This window comes from Tubulanus polymorphus, chromosome 5 (assembly GCF_964204645.1).
Source record: "Tubulanus polymorphus chromosome 5, tnTubPoly1.2, whole genome shotgun sequence".
Lineage (NCBI taxonomy): Eukaryota > Metazoa > Nemertea > Palaeonemertea > Tubulaniformes > Tubulanidae > Tubulanus > Tubulanus polymorphus.
Window position 1 is genome coordinate 17,991,521 of NC_134029.1, and position 20,207 is coordinate 18,011,727.

Here is a 20,207-nt window from a genome sequence, read left to right on the forward strand (position 1 = left end):
GACACCATGCCGGCTATGATTAGAAATGCTTGACAAATGCGACAATTTGAGTACCAACTCAAATCCCACAAGAGATAACAAAGAAACCAATGACCTTGAAACTAACCATTACAAAACATGCAGAGCTCCTGATATAAATTTAAACAAATTGTATCAGCCATACATCCTGATTCTGATTGGGAGAATCTTTAGGCTATATATGTGCCGAGGTAGATACACATCAAAACAATACATAAACATTCCCATAAATCAATTCCATCTATGGACAATAAGTGAAAGTGAAAAATCGAAATGTCGAAATTTAAATGAAAATATCTGGGGTGAGCTCCAGATCACAAAAAAACTTTGATGATCCGAAATTGGAAGAATGGTTTTAAATGTATTAAAGAATATTTGAGGGAAATGTGTTCAGGCACTCCTCCGGATTCAGAAAACCAACTCGACCTAGAACCACTGACTATAGAAAGGGATAGCTCGAAAGTGTCGCGATTTGATTATTCGTGGATAGGCCGCTATAACCAAAACAAAACATGTCTAGGATCAAAGCGGGTCCGTCGCTACGTGAGGTACTCCTCGCGTCGGGACTCACCTCTAAAACGGGGCCCGAGACGAGTATAGTCTGTTCCACGCCGCTACCGTGTAATCCTTTTTGACTGATGGCCGTCAAATGATGCAACAACAAATTCGTACTCTCCGTTTTGCCGGAGCCCGATTCGCCGGAGATGACGATGCACTGGTTGTCGCGATCGCGCAACATCGTGTGAAACGCTGCGTCGGCGATCGCGAATATGTGCGGCGGCAACTCACCGAGTGCGCGGTTCTGGTACAACTTCACATATTTCGGGTTGTAAATCGGGAAAAACTTGAACGGATTGACGGCGATCAGTATCGAGCCGACGTACGTGTAGATGTTGCCGACGTCGAATCGCGCGCGCAGGTTTTTCAGCAGCGTTTTCTCGTTCAGATCGGGCAGATTGCACAGATCGGTGTACTCCTTCGATTCGGACGTTTTCCGGATGAATAATCCGAGGTAATTCTCCTCGATCGGATTTGTGTCCGAGCACTCCATCCACTGGCCGGGTGTCGCGAGCGGCTCTTTTTTGCGTATGTAAAATCGATATCCGGTCGTGGTATGGCCGTCTCGCGAGTGCTGCGTTTTCGGCCACAGCAACTGAACCTGCACGGGATTTTCCGACTTCTGCAAGCGACGTTCCTTGCAGATTTGCCCGCTCGAGAAAAATATCTCGGCCAATTCGCACAACTGCGCGCGCAGATTCAATTTCGTACAAACCGAGCCGACGACGTCGGATGCCGGCGTCTTCTTTTCGGCTTCGATCGAAACGAACTCCATTTCGTGACTCAAACTGCCTGTGTACACGCGCACCATATACGTCTCCATGCTTAATTTGCGCCCTCTAGTGGCGAGCTGTATCGGCCGAGACATGCTGCCCCGACGTCACGTATGTACTGTTTAAAGAATCGGCAATGGTAGCAACGCCCGCAGTGCAGTAGTAGCGGCAGCTTCACGGCAACAATACATCTTCATCATTCGGCTCAAAGATAGCATACACCCTGCAAATAGATAATAGTTCTGATTAAAACCTCTCAGGGCATCTACCCCGTATGCCAGTGTATAAATCGGCGATGGACATTGCTAATACACTGCATTATGGTGTATTGATATAATAAGTTATTAGTTTTCATCTTAATCTGTCATACTGAAAATATAAGTAACCAACGATACGCCGCGCCACGCATAAATCGGAGAAGGCTTTGACTAGTACACTGCATCGTGATGTATGTAATAGTTTTCTATCTCTATTGAAACATGGCCGCACCTGCCAAAGATTGTGACTGTAAATATGTTCCTTGTAACTTGAATTTAATCAAAAAACTATTTTTGTTAATTTGAATAAATATATTCTTATTATAATTTTGGTATGCCCTCTAATACCTCCCACGAGGGGTTTGAGAGTTATAAAATTGAATTGAAAGAGTGAGTGTAATGATAAACCCACAGCACCACGGTGAGGCTAGATGCTCTATAGTGGTGCCCATTATACAAGACCGGGGTGGAATTGTGAGCACTGAAAGGCTTAACTCCTCCGGATTTAGAAACTCAAGGCTTACATACAAGAAAGCGAAATGACTGGGAAATGCATTTCTGTCGAAGCTGCAATTCTCATCATCAGTCAGTATCTGACTAACATGAGCCAAGTTCAAGCTTTATCTTATATAGGAGATGTTTGTTTCATATGTTAAAGTACTACATGTACAACGCTGATTAATAGTGAAAACTCAACAAAATCAAGAAAGGAAAGTTTGGCTTAATCCAGGTAAAAGTCTAACTTTTATACTATGCCTGATAAACCCTATTGAATTGATAATGTCAAAATCAGTTTTAGCGAAACTGGACCCTATCACTGAGAATCAACTTAAACGTTAGGCACAGGTTTCGATCAGTTTCTACCGATTCCAGAATTATCTTCTGGCACGTTCGTTTCGACTAGTACGCTCTACCTTTATTGGAATAGCATAATCTGTAGCGTAATAGCATTTTTAATCTATAAACTTGATAGGAAGCAGCCGGTAGAGTGCTAGTAATCCGGAGAATTGCTATTCCCAAACCGGAATACATTCAGTCGAAATCTGTCTTAAATTACCAATGTAGAAGACTTTTAATCCAGATTATTCAAAATAATCACTGGTCTCAAATGATCCAGGTAAGGTAAGAAGAATTATTAATCATAATGTACCTATCATCCAGAGATTCAGAGTTCACTCATACTGCGCTAGTGTAACATACCATTTTCTATCTGGTTTTCTGACAAACTAGATAAATCTATCATGTTAGTAGGGTATACTTTCGGCAAAATTGTCACAGCATATGCACGCAATTACATAAACCCAAAGGCACTTTTACTGATATTAAGCCGACGTTATAAAATGGATTGTTCCAGACTGATATCAAAATACAGCTAGGCACCAATAACATTTTGGAGGCCTCTGCCACCCACACACTATTTTGACAAGAGGCACATAAATCATGACTGATGTGTTCTTTCCTTATGGCGCTGTGTGTGTACAGACTGGGCTGGGGAATTCTCGATATTCGCTGTATGCACTACTATTATACTATTACTACTACTCTTCTCAACTGCCTGCTGACGTAAATAACCTATTTCAAAATGACAAATGAGTACGTCTATATGATTTTGGTAATAAATGAACATTTTGGTAATTTCTAATTCAGAATTTTATAATTAGGGAAAATCCGTTAAGTATTGCATGATACATTAGGTTTCTTATTCGTACCTACCAAAAATTCTCTACTGGTAACAAAAAGGCCAGTAGAGTTTGTAATCGGCGGAAAATTATAAACCGGAATGCATTCATGTGAAACCTGCTACACTTAAAATCATGTTTAAACTGTTAAATAGGTCTATAATATAAAAACCTATTTCCGTAACGTTTTGAAACTGCTTGGTTGCATTGCATCACCATTGAACAAAACCTAGTGCCCTAGTGGGTCCACACACACACATAGGGCACCCTCTTTATCTGGAAATAGGGATGGATTATCCATCTTTATTCATTCGACTTAATGACTTCATTCGAAGCTTGGGTATCCCTTACGAACCCTCCAAACAGGGAACAAAAAACATTGGAAGCGGTTTCTTAGCAGTGCAGTGTATAATGTAGATATAGGCCTATACCGGTATATTAGGAAGAAGATAGTCGTGATATCTTAATAATGACGATTATTGGTTCAATAAATAAACATATATTATAGTTCAGCTATGTGATATAGGTTACCGATAGCTATATATACATACATTAAGTTATATTGCTATAGTAATATATAGGTATATATTCTAGACTCAACCTATTATTATATGTGTTAAAGCGCTGATAAACTCCAATTCGAAATCATCCCAGAATACAGGTTATTTCATAAGAAAATAATAAGAAACATTTTTAGGCTATAAAGGCTATATATCGAACCAGTCAGAACCTGAATTCTCATGGAATAATCCCTGACCCCCTGCCACCTAACAAACTTCTTTTAAGATTGATCCATGTTAATTAATGCAACTTGCTATGAGAGTTCGACCGATTATTCTCAGTCAATAGTGTCATTGCAAAACTTAAATAATGGAGAGTTTAGTGAAATAAACAGGTTTGTCTATGAAATATACGTTATAAATAGTCAATTGTGTAACATTACCGCTACAAAATCAATGAATATATGTAAATACACAGTAAAACACCCAAACAGTAAACAACGAGGCAAACAACAAATAATTCGATTAATACGAATTGTCCAATCATTCATTTAGTTATCGATCCGCTATTTCCCATTAACAGTACCTAGTATTTTCATGTGCTCTGTGTCTCTGGAATGTACTACAATAATATCAGATCCAGACTGAAGCCAGAATCAACGAGAACTATGTACAAGACAGATATACAGTAGGCTACACCTCACCCATCTCAGACAGGGCTTATTCGGACTAAAAGAAAGGGGAGGACGAAGCAAAGGTATCTTTAACTAAAGGTTCAGGAACAGCGAGTCCACTAGTTGAAATGCTTCATGACGCCTGAGGGTCATCCTTATTACAGAGATGACGTAATTTACCGAGATGAACCGAGATTTACTGAGATGAACCAAGATCAACCGAGATGACATGAAATATAGCATATTTATTTATTCCTTATCGATTTTAACATTTGAAATCATATTATATCAGTAATAAATACCTTCTAGAGTCATATTTTTCTGGATATTTTGTTAAAAAAATTTTGACTTCAAATACGTAATCTCGGTTAGCAATAAAATTTCATTGAATTTGATTGATCGACGATCTCATCTCGGTTAAGTTAAAAGTTATTTTTCTACAAAAATATCTGACAAAATATGTAAAATATGACTCCAGCAGGCATGTATTACTGATATAATATGATTTCAAGTGTTAAAATCGATAAGGAATAAATAAATATGTTATATTTCATTTCATCTCGGTTGATCTCGGTAAAATACGTCATCTCGGTAATAAGGATGACCGACGCCTGACGATCTAAAAATTTCAATATTGAACACGCCCTTGCCGCCCAAATGCAGTTAAACCAATGATCTTCACAATCATAGAACATATGAGCTATAACTTTGCAATAGATTAGTCACAAAATATTTATTACCCTATTGAACGTTGTGGGAACGTGTGACGCCTAGCAGTTGGAAAGAATGGTTTATCAGGCCTAGTTGCACTACCAATGGCGGGTAGGCTACAGGGACAGGGAAAATGAATGCTTTAAGGGTAATAGATCAGGGCAGGGTATAGGTTCAAAGAAATGGATATTTGGCCAATTGCGCATTAGGCTAGTTTTATGCTATTTTGCCAACAGTGATTCTGATTATCGATGTTGTGCATAGAAGTTAAAGAAAGTATCTCGATGCGAACCCACTATATATGTGGGCTGGTGCAGTATATGGCCACAAAACCATCAGGTCACAGGGTCAAAATGTTAGATTCTTTGGTGAACCACTGACTAGGTCAACATTTCGTTACTATATGGAGCTACCATGAAGAATTAGGGTTATGGTTGAGTACATACAACCATTAGGAACATCAAAACTGCGGACACATCCTTAAACTGAAATCTTACTTGGACCGTTTTGCTAAACCTAATCATTGTAAATATTCGCATAGCTTCATAAATAGATAACGATAGAATACCATCACATCATTTGGTAAAATATCCACAGTATAAATTCGATTAGATGACAACACAAATCCATGTTGCTACAGAATAAATTATCAAAATGTGTATTCACTAAATCCAGCAAGGCTGCTCAGAGCGCTTTGCACTTTTGCAGTATCAGTCATCTCTCCCTGGAGAGAAGTAATATCCGAGCAACTAACAAGCGCCCAGGAATCCTCTGTAAGCCCAGGTAACCATTAACTCCAGGGCGGAGAGTGGCAATGATGAAAATCGTTTTGCCCAGGGACACTACGGCGATAATGTATGGCAGAAGGCCTATGGCGACTATCAGTATCGACATCGGGTTCAAACCCACACGACCTGGTTTCCCGAGAAATCTTTCAGGAGCCGAACGCCCTAGCCACTCGGCCACACCACTCTACTACTTGATATATGAATGTAATAAAATAATGGCGTTTGTTGTTGTCAATTGTTGTGTTGTTTTTAGAGGGGGGAAGCGAAAATAGTAGCAGCGTAGTAGCTGTTGCCGAGTTCAACAATTTGAGTTGACTTTTTTTGAGATTGACAACGACGTTTTTTACCCAACTCACCACACACGCTTACTGCTGCTGACTACAATTTTTGAATGTCATTATTTCCATGCGTAACGACTAATCCTAGAATTACGATCGACTTATGGTCCCGAAAAGCCGATGTTTAAACCGCAAAAATATCAGTTTTTAAACTGCAAACTTCAACTTTTCACAAACAGGAAGTGCCGCACCTGTGGGATTCGGTATAGTTCGTCAGTGTTTCAATAGATGGCAGGAGCTACTTGTATGAGCGGACCGGAATGTGTAACGGACAATTACGGATAATGGCAACGGACATGTGATCATCTTTGCCTAGTGAACTAACATCAGTGAATAGCTAGCTACCGGCAAAGCTCCTAAAAATCCGTCTTTGTTTTACCAATTTCAATTAGTAAACTGTTTCCCAAAGTGCCCCACCGGTCTATTCGATTCAAGGGGGTTCAGAAATTAGGTTACCAGTTTGAAGGTTTGGAGGCACCTAGTTAGTTACCTAATCGTTGGTGGTAAGCTATTTATATTCGGATGGGCTTATACCTCATTTGTGGTTTGTGAAAATATCCGATCGTGAAACTAAACCACAGACAGGTTACTGACTAGGAGGCACCTTGCTTATAGTTTGTGATTTGTTTTTCTAATAATTCTCGGATCAAAAAGAGACCGTGTTAGCTTTTAACAACGATGTGCGCTCGCGATACTGCAGAATTTATTAGACCAGAAGTCCAGCTGATACTAGATTTTACGTTTCAAGATGTCGGTTAACATCGATAAAATCAATTCTTTACTGACAGCTCGTTTATGTTTAATAAGATAAAATCAGTCCATTAATCTTTATATCTCAACGCCTGATTTTTCACCATCCTGCTTCATTTTCTCAACTCAATGGTCATGCCGTTCATTCAGCCGTCCGAAGTATAGGCTTTGTGTTTTAGAGGCACACAGATGAACTGAAGAAATACAAATTCCAAAACATTGACCAACTATCCAACTATCCAACTATTACTCAAATAGAAATTTTCATGATAAATATTCAGAATAGATATCCAGATTTGCGAACATGGGCAGTTCGAGAGTTACGGCAAGACCAGTACTGAAGGGCTCTTCAACGTATGAAATATGATATGATTTAAATGATGTCGTTCGTACGTGGAATTTCCAACTCGATTCTCAAATGATCGTAAAAAAGGAAAACATTACCAAAAGATTGTTTTTCGCCTTTTATTCACGCCGAAGTTTTATTTTGAAAAGTTCATAAAAATGTTTTCAATCTTGTACTTACTCAGCCATCAGTTCATAGTTGATAAGCGAGCGATTGATGGTCAACGGATCCGTTAAACCGCCCAGATCTCCAGGGTGCAAATCATTTTGCCGAGGCTGGACGTTTTGTTGAATGGTGAGGCCTACCTATAGATAAAATTATCAGTCAGAGAATGATTAGGCCTACTTCAATATCGCAGGCCAGAGTCGTAATCCTGTGTCGTGGATGGTGTGCATGTTTAATTCAGAAAAATGTCTGCCGTGATCCCGTTCATGACGTACGCCTAATGATTGCATGATAGTACTTCGAATAAGGAATAGTGAATAGGTTTGCATCCAAGGTGTAGATAGGGGTCTAACTATTTAGGTGCAACAGTGAGCGCTTTTTTAATGCGCCCAGAATTTTGCAGTTGAAATGCCCGCTGATGTAGATAGAGGAATATGAATGATACTTATTTTAAATACATAGTACACAAATGAATAAGAAAATCATAACGCTGAAATTTTCTACCCCCATTTTTCATATTCTTGCGTAATAAGAATCTTTTACAAATATGAAAACGTAGACGAGAAGATACACAATATCCGTGTATGATGATAACGAGAGAACCGATACGCCTGATGATGGCTAACAGTTGTTAGCCGAAACGTCGCTCCTCAAATATAATCATTCTGATATAGAATTTTTCAATCTTGGCTTCGTTATTGTGGGACTTCTCTCGTTATGAAAAAGAAATAACAAGATTTATACATTTAATGACTAATAAGAATAAATATAAGCTTATTTCAATTGCATAATTTAATTATTTATTGATGCATGTATCACCGTCATTTTTGTTCATATGCACACAAGAAATGTACATCTTCTCAAACATGATTCTTTATCCATTGATAAATCATTCAACAGTCGAGGTACGTTTTAAGGATTTTCTATCAACGTTGGACTAGTTTCATCAGTAGCCTGAAATGAAGAAGTAAGAGTAATTTCGTAGTTTTCACAAAATCCCCATTGATGATTGAATTATTCTAGACTCGATCTGCGGTATAAATCAGGGGGCAGTTGCTCGACAGTTGGTTATAGAATTGAATATAAGTCGTTCGACCAGAAACAGTTTAACTGGGTCCAGGATGGTGGGACCGGCTCCAGAACTGTCGAAGTATACAGGGATTTACAGTGTTTTCCTCGCTTCGAAATAGCATTCGTTGTGATTATATCTTTGGTAATTGTTGACAATCCTCTGATTTTTAGAATATTAGAAAAAAAAATCAATCCAATTCGCAGAATTCGGCAGGCTACCAGTCTTTAGCCTTGGCAGAGCAGTATCATAAGTAAGATAGATGCTGATTGGTCTAGCATTAATTGGCGATGAGCGTTCTTTCCATAGAGTACGACCTCTGCCTTCTTTCGTGACACGTCACTCAGCCAACTCATCGCGCGATACACCTCGAAGATATCTGAGAGGTTTTTTATTTGTGATAGATTCTTGCAACGAAGAATTATTTGTAAGTGCCTATAGACGAAAGCATTTGACAATTTATTCAAATAAAAATCTCATTACCAGTATATTCATATTCTAACTTAAATTCTGATAGCCTCATCCAGCATTTTATTGTCGGCCAAGGAACAACTTGTCGACTGGATAAAGGTTCTGAGAAATCAGGCACTCATTGGTGACAGATGCATTTGAATTTACTTAACTCATGGCCAAATTGCGGGAAAATGCTTGGGGATTTGGTTATTTGATGAGCTATTTCATCCGTTTTCACTCAAATGGCAGAAGCCGTGTTTTCTTCTGGGAGCATTCCCAGGATCCCTGACTATCCAGCTTTGCCGTGTGCACATTATAAGAAAGGTCGGCGAAAAAGTTACGAATAGGAAATTCTATTTTCGGTGAGAAAAACACATGTAGAAAAGTTAGCGGAAAAAATTGATATAGAAAAACAAATCACAGAAAAGTGGGCGAAAAGATTGCTGACTGAGTAAATTACTTTTCGGCGAGAAAGACAAGTCGCAAAATGACGCCATATAAGACTCGGATTTTGTGAAAATCATTTTTTGTGGGAAATAAGCTGAAAATTTTCAAGAAAATTTACCTTTTGCTCCCTGGATGTTTTTCGAATTCAATCGATTAAAAAACTTTGAAAATAATTTCTTAGTCGAACGGTGAGTGGTCGCCCGTGCGCCCGGTTCCGCTGTCCATTGTAATACCGATTCCGTTTTTTCATTTGTAGCCGCAACATATTCAATCAGATGGCGCCACCAACTGGAGTGGATTTAATGAAATTTACGGCTCCCGAATTTTTCGCATCGTAGCAATGGAAAATCGAAAATATTTAATCTGTACGCTCTTTTTCAGTCTCAGACATAATTTACTCTAACTTCATGGTGAAGAACCGAAGATCCGGGTAAAAGTGCAGATCCGCACCTCTCGTGATTGACTTGTGAGTCTTGACGCAATCTGCTGAAGCCTGAATGACAGAATCCAGGCTAAAATCTTTCTATCAATAGGGATTTCAGGTTGAAAATTTCTATGTGTCCTATGTGTCTTTTTAATAGGTTAAAATGAAGAAGGGGATAGCATAAGGATATAGCACTTTACAGAATCAAAATCGGTCAAGCGGTTCAAAAGTTATAAGCAATTAAAGGGTGGAAATTTGGGGTATATTTGTCATTCGATTGCGCAATACACTCTAGTTCATTTCCAATTAAAGAGTCAGACAGGAAGTGTCTAGGTTTTACTGCTTTTTAGCCTGATTAAAGTAGTAAATTCAACATTAAAACTTATATATCTCCCAAAATTTCTATCCGATTGAAACCAAACTTGCTCAGCACGTTGTTGGTAAAAAGAGTATTGAGATTCTAGAAGTATTTATGCAAATATGTAAATTAGGCTAATTTGCATACTCATTAACTAATTAATACATACTACAATACCATTAATACACTATATGAGAGTTTCTTTTTCAAGATAAATGATACTGGAATACATCCAATATCAATTTTGAGGTAAATGCAATGGAGACATCGAACAACTAGGTTATACCGGTTACCGTGGTAACCATAAGGTGAGTATTGAGGCGGCCATCTTGAATCTAATTAACTTCCACTGAATTGTAAATAGCTCATTTGATATGGCCTTTAGGCCTATATTGTTAACAATAATTCCTCTTCTAGAATATCTCAATGTTCCTAAGATCATATTCCTGCATTTTGAGATGCTCAGATACTAATAATAATCATTATATTTTCAGATCCTCACTTGCCGCAGAAGAATCAGACAATCATTTGAAAAGATTTATCAAGTTCAGAAAAAATGAATGTATTAAAATGAATGTGTAAACCCTTGTTATTCTTTCAGAGATCCTTAAAAGACATCTCGAAAAAATATCTATATCATGATATCTCAGATTGTGGCTCACAAGAAGGCGGCCATCTTGTTTTATGTCGATATTTCATCGGAAGTGACCAATTTCAACAAAGTATGTCATGTTTGGTATCTAATGAAAGGTCTTTTTCCTGGAAGTTTCTTCTATTGAATAAGAATGATGACAAACTAGCTCAATTGAATGTATTAGACAAAGTATTAGTCTGTAAAAATTGATCCCAGAAGATAAGATGCACAATCATGAACATTAGGACATCCGTGTTCACATCTATCATTTCACAACGTAGGGCCTAGCCGATCAGTGAAAATAATCCTAACATAAAATGTTTCACTCATCAGTATGGCCACCCATGAAACATTAGTACCTCCTAGTCATCAAAGTCAAAGCTGTATTGGTTTGCCTATTGATGGAGGTTTCGGGAGCCGAAAGTCTTTTTTACTAAAACGCAAAATCTCAAGGCCTTAGTTATATAGTTTTTTTCTGATTTTGAGTAATATATTCCACAACATCAAGAGGATAGACCTACGTAGGCCTATGAGAGGTTAGATTTTGGTGACCAACATCATTTGGCTTGAAGACCATTGATTGGGTGTTTTAGGCCTACTGCACAACTGGCGGCAGTTACATTGCAGTGGTAGGCCTACGAGGCCTCGAGTCAAAAAAGGTCAAATAAGTAAATTTCATTTCAGGAGCTATCCTAGCATTTCCTTTAATTGTGAAGATGAATATTTCAACTTATTAGGCAAAGGAGATTGGGAAAAGTAAATTTTTGCTTGGGAAAAAATTTGAGCAAGACAAGGCCTGGATTCTGTTGGAAAATACAAAAGAATTTGCCATTCGATAGCCATTATTTTACTTATACTTGGCCGATTTCTTAATAAAGAATGAATTTATTGAGTAACATTGTCGTTTTAGTTGCTAAATTGCCATTTAGAGTAGCAAAAACGAACCAGGAAGTGTTTTAATTGATCAGCTGGCAGCCGGTGTGGAGCCGGAAGTGACCCGGATGTAAACAATTTTAAGCACCTCGCCAACTTTAGGTCAAAATCCGCGAAAGACTACTAAATCAATCATAAAAGTAATTAAAGAAAATGATTAATTAAGTATTCAATTTTGAAACGTATGGGTGTACTTTTTGTCAATTATTATAATTTTCGCATATTGAAGCTTTGAAATACGTTCATCGCTTGAAAATAGCAAATACACGGCCGGGCAAAAAAGTACGCACCACTACGTTATAGCCGAGAAATGTTTTTAAAATGTTCCGAGGTCAAATAATCAGCCAATCAACAGCGGGCTTGCGGATTTGACCTAAAAAATTGCATGTGGTTTTCACGTGATTGAAAAATGCATGTTCAAACATGGCCGCCATTTTGTTTCCTAGAAATCCGGCGATGCGCGCTGAACTACGATTTATTTCTCTGTAACTACGCAAGATACACTCATGAAATTTACACCACAACAAATAACCGGTAAATTGAGCATACTGAGCAAGTTTGGTTTCAATCGGATATAAAATGCGTTTTTTGTGAGTGAATAAAAATTTGAAGCGAGGAAAACGCTAATTATGACACATTTTGATCACGTGACCTGAAATCCCTACTATCAAGTGAAAATATCTTAAAATCAACCAATAATGGCAATGTACTGAATTGCTGAATTTTGAATCTGAAACATTGATATTTAATGTAATGGATTGAACCGTTTACGGGGAGAGGTGCGGATCTGCACTTTTACCGAAGATCCGCCTTTGTTCACTGATAATAGGGTGGAAAGTCCCTCTCATTTTGTCCTGAAACCCAAAGGATCAGGCTTGATCGATGGTCTCCTTAAATTTCTTTCTTAAATGTTTGTTTGGTTGTTAATGTTAGACCCGCCCACTCGGCAGTCTTCTTTCTTTTTGAAAACTACTATGACAGTGGACAAACTGGTGGATATTTAGCCGGACCACGTTTCATTTTCATATAGGCCTAGCTATTCAGCCGTGCGTGGCCTGATTGCGGCCTGTGTGATTCAGAAATAGGACCCCTGAACAATGATTTTTACTACTAAAGTTGTTTTTGTTTTCATTTATCAGCGATAGTTTACTCGGCATAGGCTTGCATAATGCTGACGCTCGGAATCGTTGCCATGACGTCATTACCTATTTATTAGCATAAAATACAGTAGGTGATGCCACGTGACGGGCCGCAAAAGCCGTTTTTCAGCATTTTACGCAAGCGTCTAGGTAAACAATCGCTGATAGATAAAAACGCAAACAAATTTATTCCAATTCATAATTTAATTCTGAATGCAAATTCTTTACTGGACAAATTGATATGTAGCATTTACAGAACGAAATTATGGACCAAAACGTCACAGGGAGAGCAGGTGTGACAGTAGACTAATAGTACAATATTCAAACCTGGGCCAGCACAGCATAGCCTAGACTGCAGTGTCTCCCCCACTAGACTTCGAGGCTCCTAGCAAACCCCATTGTTTTAATAGGCCTTACCCTCTACTCACTCTCTCCACACTTTTCTCAATCTAACCCTGATTATTAGGCCTATTTATTCATCCGGCTTAATGAATTTATGTGTGATATAAACAGATCCGATTCCTGTGTTAGTTAAAAAGCCAGTAGCCTATGTGTTATACCTTGTGGGGTCAACATGCATTTCTATCCCAGGAGTGCGTTTCTATCTCGCTGCGGTTAATGAGCGTTGTTCGTTTTTTGAGGCTCATCGTTCAGTGCGGTTGACGAACATCGTTCGTCAGTTAAGTACTGTGCAGTGGTGCCTCGAGTGCATGAAAAATGAACTAACCCGGAATTTAAGCTAAAAAAAATGATCTGAAAAAAATTACCGCACCCGCGGAATGCATTAATCAATAACTCAGCAGCATGAGTGTTAATTGTCAAGGGGATGAGAAGAGGGTCAAGAGGATTAGGTTTAGGCTAAGGTTTAGTTCGGCCTATGCATTATAATAGGGTAGATTGGAGTAAGTTTTTTGGCCTAAGTAGTAACAAAGTTGCACTGGCGGCTGTTGGCCTCGATGGTTACAGTGGCATGCTAGTTCTCTGCTGCTCGCTTGTTCGAATCCAATTTTTTGCAATGATTCAGTTAGAACTTTCGAAGTTCAGCGGGTTTGCGCATGCGCATTGTTAGCTGAATTCTTGATCTTACTCCCTGGGATCGAAACACATGCCCACCCATTAGTTGAGTCAATCATCACGTCATGGCATTCTTGATATTGTTTTCATTAACAGGAACTGAATTAGGGAATTGAGGAGACACCGAAATCGAATATGAGTTGGTGTTCGGAGACATATCTTCGGCCCGTACCCAGACTTGATCCGAAGTGGCTAAAAACAGACATCAGATTGGCGTTTTATAGCAAAGAAGGATTGAGTCAATTGTGGAATGAACTGGTCCGTGATCGGGAAGTCCTCAGTCGAAATGCCGATGGAATTTATAACAAATGTGGTGTTCTTGCTAAAAAAGGTTTGTATCTGTGGCCTGTAGGCTTATGCATTTTCATTCAAGACTTTTTATTTATGGCTCTATATTTTGGATGATATAGTGTAATTCAATATATTGTTACTCTTGGGAAGTTGGATAAGGACTGTTAACCCTTTTTTTGGGAACATGGTTGAATTGTGGTGTGCTGGGGTCTTCAGGCCAAAAAATTAAAGCGATTTAGATAAAACAAAACCATTTATAAATATTTTTCATTGAGCCTCATTTATTATGTTTCCTTGATGAAAATAGTTAGAAATATTATTTCTAAGTTCCGACCACAATCAGAATGCGACAGCATAGCACATGTCTACTTTTGGTCTCGTAAGACTTGAGTGCTCGTCACCTTCTCGGAGATAGCTGGTGTTATGGCACTCAATTCATTACCCATAGTCCCAAATGATCTGGATTACTGGTAAGCGGGATTTACTCAGCCGAGTAACTACTATTTTCTGTATGATTATAGGTGACAATGGTAAATACTATTGCGGAGTGATGTTTCTGTCCTGTACCTGCTGCAACGGGATCTGTGGACCTAGTTCTGGATGTAACTGTACGGCATGTCAAGAATTAGACAAAGAAGAACAACATCAGAAAGACGTCGACATCAAAACGCCTCTATCTTCAAAAACGTTAATGGAATCGTGGACCTGGGGCCAGCAACCAGGTAAATCAATTACTTGAAAACAGTGTAGATACCCATATTGTTTGATACTGGTAGTTGCCCTTCACAAAATAGGGTTCCTATGATCTATTGTAAAAATTTATTAGGCCTTAGATATTTGTTGCAGCAAGGTGGCTAGAAAGTTGGCTATTCAAATCAATCTATAAGTCCAGACCAACCAGAACTGCTCACAGGCGTGAAACCTCAAATACTTAATGCCAAGAAAGATTAAGGGAACTGGGCGAAAACTTACTCCATCTGCTCGATCTGCTTCAGCTATATTTCAAATCAAACTTATTGGAAAGTCTTAGCTTATTAAAATATCGGAACGAAGTAATTTGTTCACAGATTGAATGTATCTTGTGTGAATAATCCTTAGGCTGAGTTTAAAGATAATTGAATGAGGGCCCAGTTGCTCATTTAAGACCAGGCAAAGAGCAGCAGATATCTATAACCAATCTTAAAAATCTAAGGCGACTTATTGTTTAAGACCACCATTGGACTTGAGTATCTGAACCTAAATGTGTAACGAGACAGTTACAGCATCGGCAGTTCGATTGTCTTAAAAAATTACATGAAGCCTTGTGTCCGATGGATGGCTCTGTGAATGTCCGGATGACAGCATTCAAAGCCTTCTTTATCTCATGCTACCCACAGTTTGGTGAAATCTATTCTCAGCAAATATACAGCGGGCAATCTGATTGGCGGTGTGTGTTTTTGTGCGGCAAACCTGTGCGCCCAGACCAGTGCACCCGATCTAGTGCAGCAGGGTTTCACACCGTGGCTGAGTCTAGCGATGCCATCTCGTTCGAATCATTGCTGTGGTGGCAACCATGTTTTCTCCGGTGGGAAGGGTCGTTTTAGGGGTTAGCTAAGAATTTCCGTATCGGTTTCAGATGTCGGTGATCTGCAGGATTGTTTAATGTCGCTGATCTATGAGCACCGTAAACTGGCGACGGAAGCGGCGTGTACGACCCTGTCGTCGGTGCGGCTACATCAGCGATTGTTCATATTGGAGCGATACTTTGTCGCGCTCGCTCGCAACGAAACAAAAGAATCTCGTTCGCCTATTCGTAAGAAACAAGCGAACAACACGACGAACTCGAAACAGAAAAGGTAAGCTTAATCCAATCCTGTATGTCGGTACATGACGGTAGCTTATGCCATGTGAAACGGATTTAGTTTGTCTTATTCAGTGGTAGTTTTCAAGTGGATCCCTGAAAATAATGTATGCCATAAGTCTGTGTTTTCAGAGGTACTTAATTGGAAAGATAGGTGTCCCCCTAGTCTATATCCCTTCTTAGTAAGGAATAGATATACACCTCGAGAATGAATATTCCCTGCAGAGTTTTCATTTACAGTTAAGAGCTGCGCGTCTTGTCTTTCATGAAAAAAATATGAATTGGATAAAATCCCTAATTTTGCATAAAAATGGCGGGATTGGCTGGGACATTGTACCATGATGTTAAGATGTCCGGGCTTAGAGGCGTGAGGTATCTTTTAATTTAATTCCCCAGTAAATCAGTTACGGTAACTGTTTCTTCCTATTTCAGTTGTTCGTTGAAGCCGTCGGAGAAAGCTACGACCGGTCTGGCACGAGTCGGCTCCCGGGCAGCTCTCAGTTTCGCGTTTGCGTTCTTGAGACGGGCATGGCGTTCGGGTGAAGATTCCGATTTATGCAGTGAACTATTACAAGAATCGTTAGACGCGTTACGCTCACTTCCGGAAGCTACATTGTTCGACGAGACTGCCGTTTCGACGGTCTGGCTCGAAGTCGTCGAACGCGCGTCTAAATTTTTGCGTAATGTCGTCGCCGGGTAAGTTGTTAGTTGATGATAAAGACTAGTTAATAGAAATCAATAGTTTAAAAGTGATTTTTTAGTGAGCCGAATTCTAATTACTTTTTAGCCCACAAGTAACTTGCGCCTAAGTTCTATCGGGTTCAATATTTATCTATGAAGCAGAATCAAAGTTTTTGGGAAATCCCGTACTTTCTTGATATTGAGCTTATGCACATGTATTTACCCTGGACATATCTATCATCAAAATTGTGACATAATAAGAAAAAAATGTGTTGCTCCGATACAAGATTGGTCACCCTGTAGCCTTTTTGGGAGTTTATGCATTTACAAAACTGACCTCCATTATATATTAAAGGGTATCTGCTTTCTGACATCATGGGTACCGGGTATATTTTTCATAACAATGTGTTATGCATCACTATTTGCTATGAGTTCTATTGAACATAAAACTATGAATATATTTTTCATGTATATTGTTACAGCGATATAAATGGTGCCGGTGCTGTGGCCAAAGCTGATAGTAACAAAATACCGATACAGGACCAGCAAACGGCGCTAGCGCTGCTACTCGAACTGGCCGTTCAACGAGGAACGTTGAACCACATTCTGAATGCAGTTTTATTACTGTTAAACCTTTGGAACAACAGTCGACATGAGATCGATAACCGAGTCAGCTGTAATCTGAACTGCGCGCCGTTAGTTCCACTGTTACGCCGGTTTCAAGACGTCCAAGCGACGAAACCTGTCCAGAACGCCACCGAATCTCTCAAATGGGATGAGGTTTGTATGATTAGGCCAATGCAATAATAATGATAATTTATATGTTTTCTTCTATAGCTCGGCGCTAGCAGAATCATTGCGTTTTACATAAATAATTGTAAGTGTAGAATGTAGTGACACGGTATGATAAGTTTAATCCAGCAAAAGATGATCGATTAAGAATTTACATTTTTTTGTTTTAAGATATATCAAGATACATTATAGGTCTAGGTGTGCAACACATTGCAGGGTAGAGGCAAGGTTTAGACTACCAAAAATCAGTTTTAGAGACAGAATTTATTAGGAAAATGAATGGGAAAATTCGGTATTTCGGCTGGCTTCGCGAATTTTCTGTATTAGATCTATCCGGCTTCTAGAAGTTTTACTGTAGAGGCGAATGCATAAGTAGTACACCTGATTGCGATGTCAACTCATAAAAATGTTTATTCGATTTGATAATGTTTAATTCATTTCTATTACAGATGTCCATTTATAATGTGAGTCCGACTGAATGCTTCTTACGTTATCTGACGTTACCCGATGATGAATTTCTCGCGGTAGATTTACGACAATGCGCCGTAGTGATTATGTCACACCTTGATCGTCTGTCGATGCCGTTTACTCCACCTACTGATAATCAAAAGGTACTAACCACTTTCATGAGCATTATACTAATTAGCGTGTTTCCTTTGGTAACTGAGTTGATTGATGCTTTCGTTGTCTCAATTGAATTGAAATGGGTTCTCTCAAATTCAATATTGCTGAACGAAGGTTTGTTGTAATGTTTGTACTTCTCTGCTAAGTTTTATCAGCTGTGGATAACACCATAATGAATGGATTGAGTTACAGTGCTGGTTCACTCAGGTCATATCCAATAACCCAGAGTTACCAAATGAAAAACTATTTATCTTAAATCTTTTGATGATTTGAGTGGATGTCAGAGGGCCAATACGATTTCCTTTGGTATTAAACTTCCATATAGAGATTCTGTTGGCATTTTTCATTGTTTATTTGCTTTTGCATTGAAGTTATGTTCTGATGCACAATAGCTAACGCGCAGTAACTCACTGCTGAGTTGAATTTGACTCAAAATTCAAATTAAAAAATCATAATAGATCAGTTAGCAGTGATGTTACTTTCAGTCAAATCTTAGCCAACAACTCTGGAACTGGGTCCAGTAAAGAGTAAAATTTTGAAATTCAGAAATGTGGAACTGGTTCTCGGTAATGATTCCTTTGGGTTTGCAAGGCTAAATGTTAGGTATACACTTGGGGTTTGATTATGCAAATACTAATGTCCTTCAGAGACAGTGACATGATTTTAATATTTCTGTGATTTTTGTGTTGCCACAACAATACCGGTAATGACTTCAGTTTTAAACCCAGATATTGTTCACAGTGCTTCATCTAGCATTAAAAAAGGGCAGGGTGCTGATTTCAAATAAGGGCGTTATTGTGCGTGATTCCATCGGAGCAAGGGCACATAATAACGCACTCACGTCTGTTTTAGGGGCAAACTGCAATGTTACCTATTGCATAGAATCGAGGTACCCTTACTACGATTGAGGACTAGAAACTATGTTTAAATCTGATTATGCCATGAGTGACACACTTGACCACAGTACATCCTTACACCTATGCCTGTCAATGAACAAAAGTTAATCTAGATAGGGCTTTCAAAATGATTTGGAAAACCAGTTGCAGACAAAACAATTGCAGAAAAAAGCAATCTCAAGTAGCAAATACAGCGAAAAAGAGCCAGCAATAGTGTATAGGCCTACATGAAATTGCATATTTTTAATCTTAGAAATATCAAATTAATTGATTTAAATTGATAGTGTTAGTGATTGGCAAGTAACTGTTGATAAATGGTAAGCAGTCAGCTTAAGAACACATTATTGCTATTAGGCTACTCAAACTAATTGTCTGTGCGAGTCTCTCTGTGAGTTCACCGAACAAAGTTTTTCACCTTGTATATAAAAAATTTGTCCAATAGTCTAGATAAAAAGATCCAGAGCATCACGATGTGTTCAAAACGAAACAATCCATCGAATATACACTACCAGCTTTACAACGGCAGTCGCTAGAATGATTGGCAGTAGTTTGGAAGTCAGCCAATTTCCTGGAAACTTTAACTAGGCCACGCGTCTGAGGCACGTTTTCACACGCTGCACACTGACTGCAGAACATTTGAATATAACCACTGATCACATGAGCTACTATCGTTGATATCATACGAGATATTTCATAGCCGTCGCAGGAAACTTACTAACAGTCGGATGCGTCGGCTTATTTTGAAAGCCCTGACTCATTACTCGTGACTGACAAGGGCAGGATGGCGGACCTACGGCAAGTGATGAGGGCACAAGGGCAAGCATGGGACACATCTGAAGGGCACAAGGGCGGCTATTTTCGGTGGCGGGGCGGACCGCCCTTCTATTTTTGGCTAGATGAAGCACTGGTTCATGAATTTATTGATGATACATCATGTACCGTCATAAGTTTTGTCCCAGAGTACATGTACATTCTTCAGGACATTTTCCGGTTAA

General features: G+C 39.0%; 2 protein-coding genes across 6 annotated transcripts in view; one reads left to right on the forward strand and one right to left on the reverse strand.

The window, feature by feature from the left end:
• LOC141904907 (unconventional myosin-IXb-like) overlaps nt 1-11,911 on the reverse strand; it is a 73,636-nt gene extending 61,725 nt beyond the window's left edge. For 4 of the 5 annotated variants that reach the window (XM_074793522.1, XM_074793520.1, XM_074793518.1 and 1 more), the window contains exons 1-3: nt 11,888-11,911; nt 7,573-7,697; nt 590-1,572 (exon numbers count right to left, since the gene is read on the reverse strand). In XM_074793522.1, the coding sequence (XP_074649623.1) occupies nt 590-1,444 (855 nt within the window). In that variant the 5' untranslated portion in view covers nt 1,445-1,572; nt 7,573-7,697; nt 11,888-11,911. Of the gene's footprint in view, nt 1-589; nt 1,573-6,314; nt 6,462-7,572; nt 7,698-11,887 lie in introns of those variants that run through there. The other variant, XM_074793519.1, reaches the window with a different exon arrangement.
• The window catches only part of LOC141904906 (E3 ubiquitin-protein ligase HERC2-like), an 82,536-nt gene continuing 72,152 nt past the window's right edge, over nt 9,824-20,207 (forward strand). The window contains exons 1-7 of the mRNA XM_074793517.1: nt 9,824-9,891; nt 14,185-14,419; nt 14,901-15,101; nt 15,995-16,214; nt 16,616-16,915; nt 17,383-17,680; nt 18,142-18,303. Of these exons, the coding sequence (XP_074649618.1) occupies nt 14,224-14,419; nt 14,901-15,101; nt 15,995-16,214; nt 16,616-16,915; nt 17,383-17,680; nt 18,142-18,303 (1,377 nt within the window). The 5' untranslated portion in view covers nt 9,824-9,891; nt 14,185-14,223. The remainder of the gene's footprint in view (nt 9,892-14,184; nt 14,420-14,900; nt 15,102-15,994; nt 16,215-16,615; nt 16,916-17,382; nt 17,681-18,141; nt 18,304-20,207) is intronic.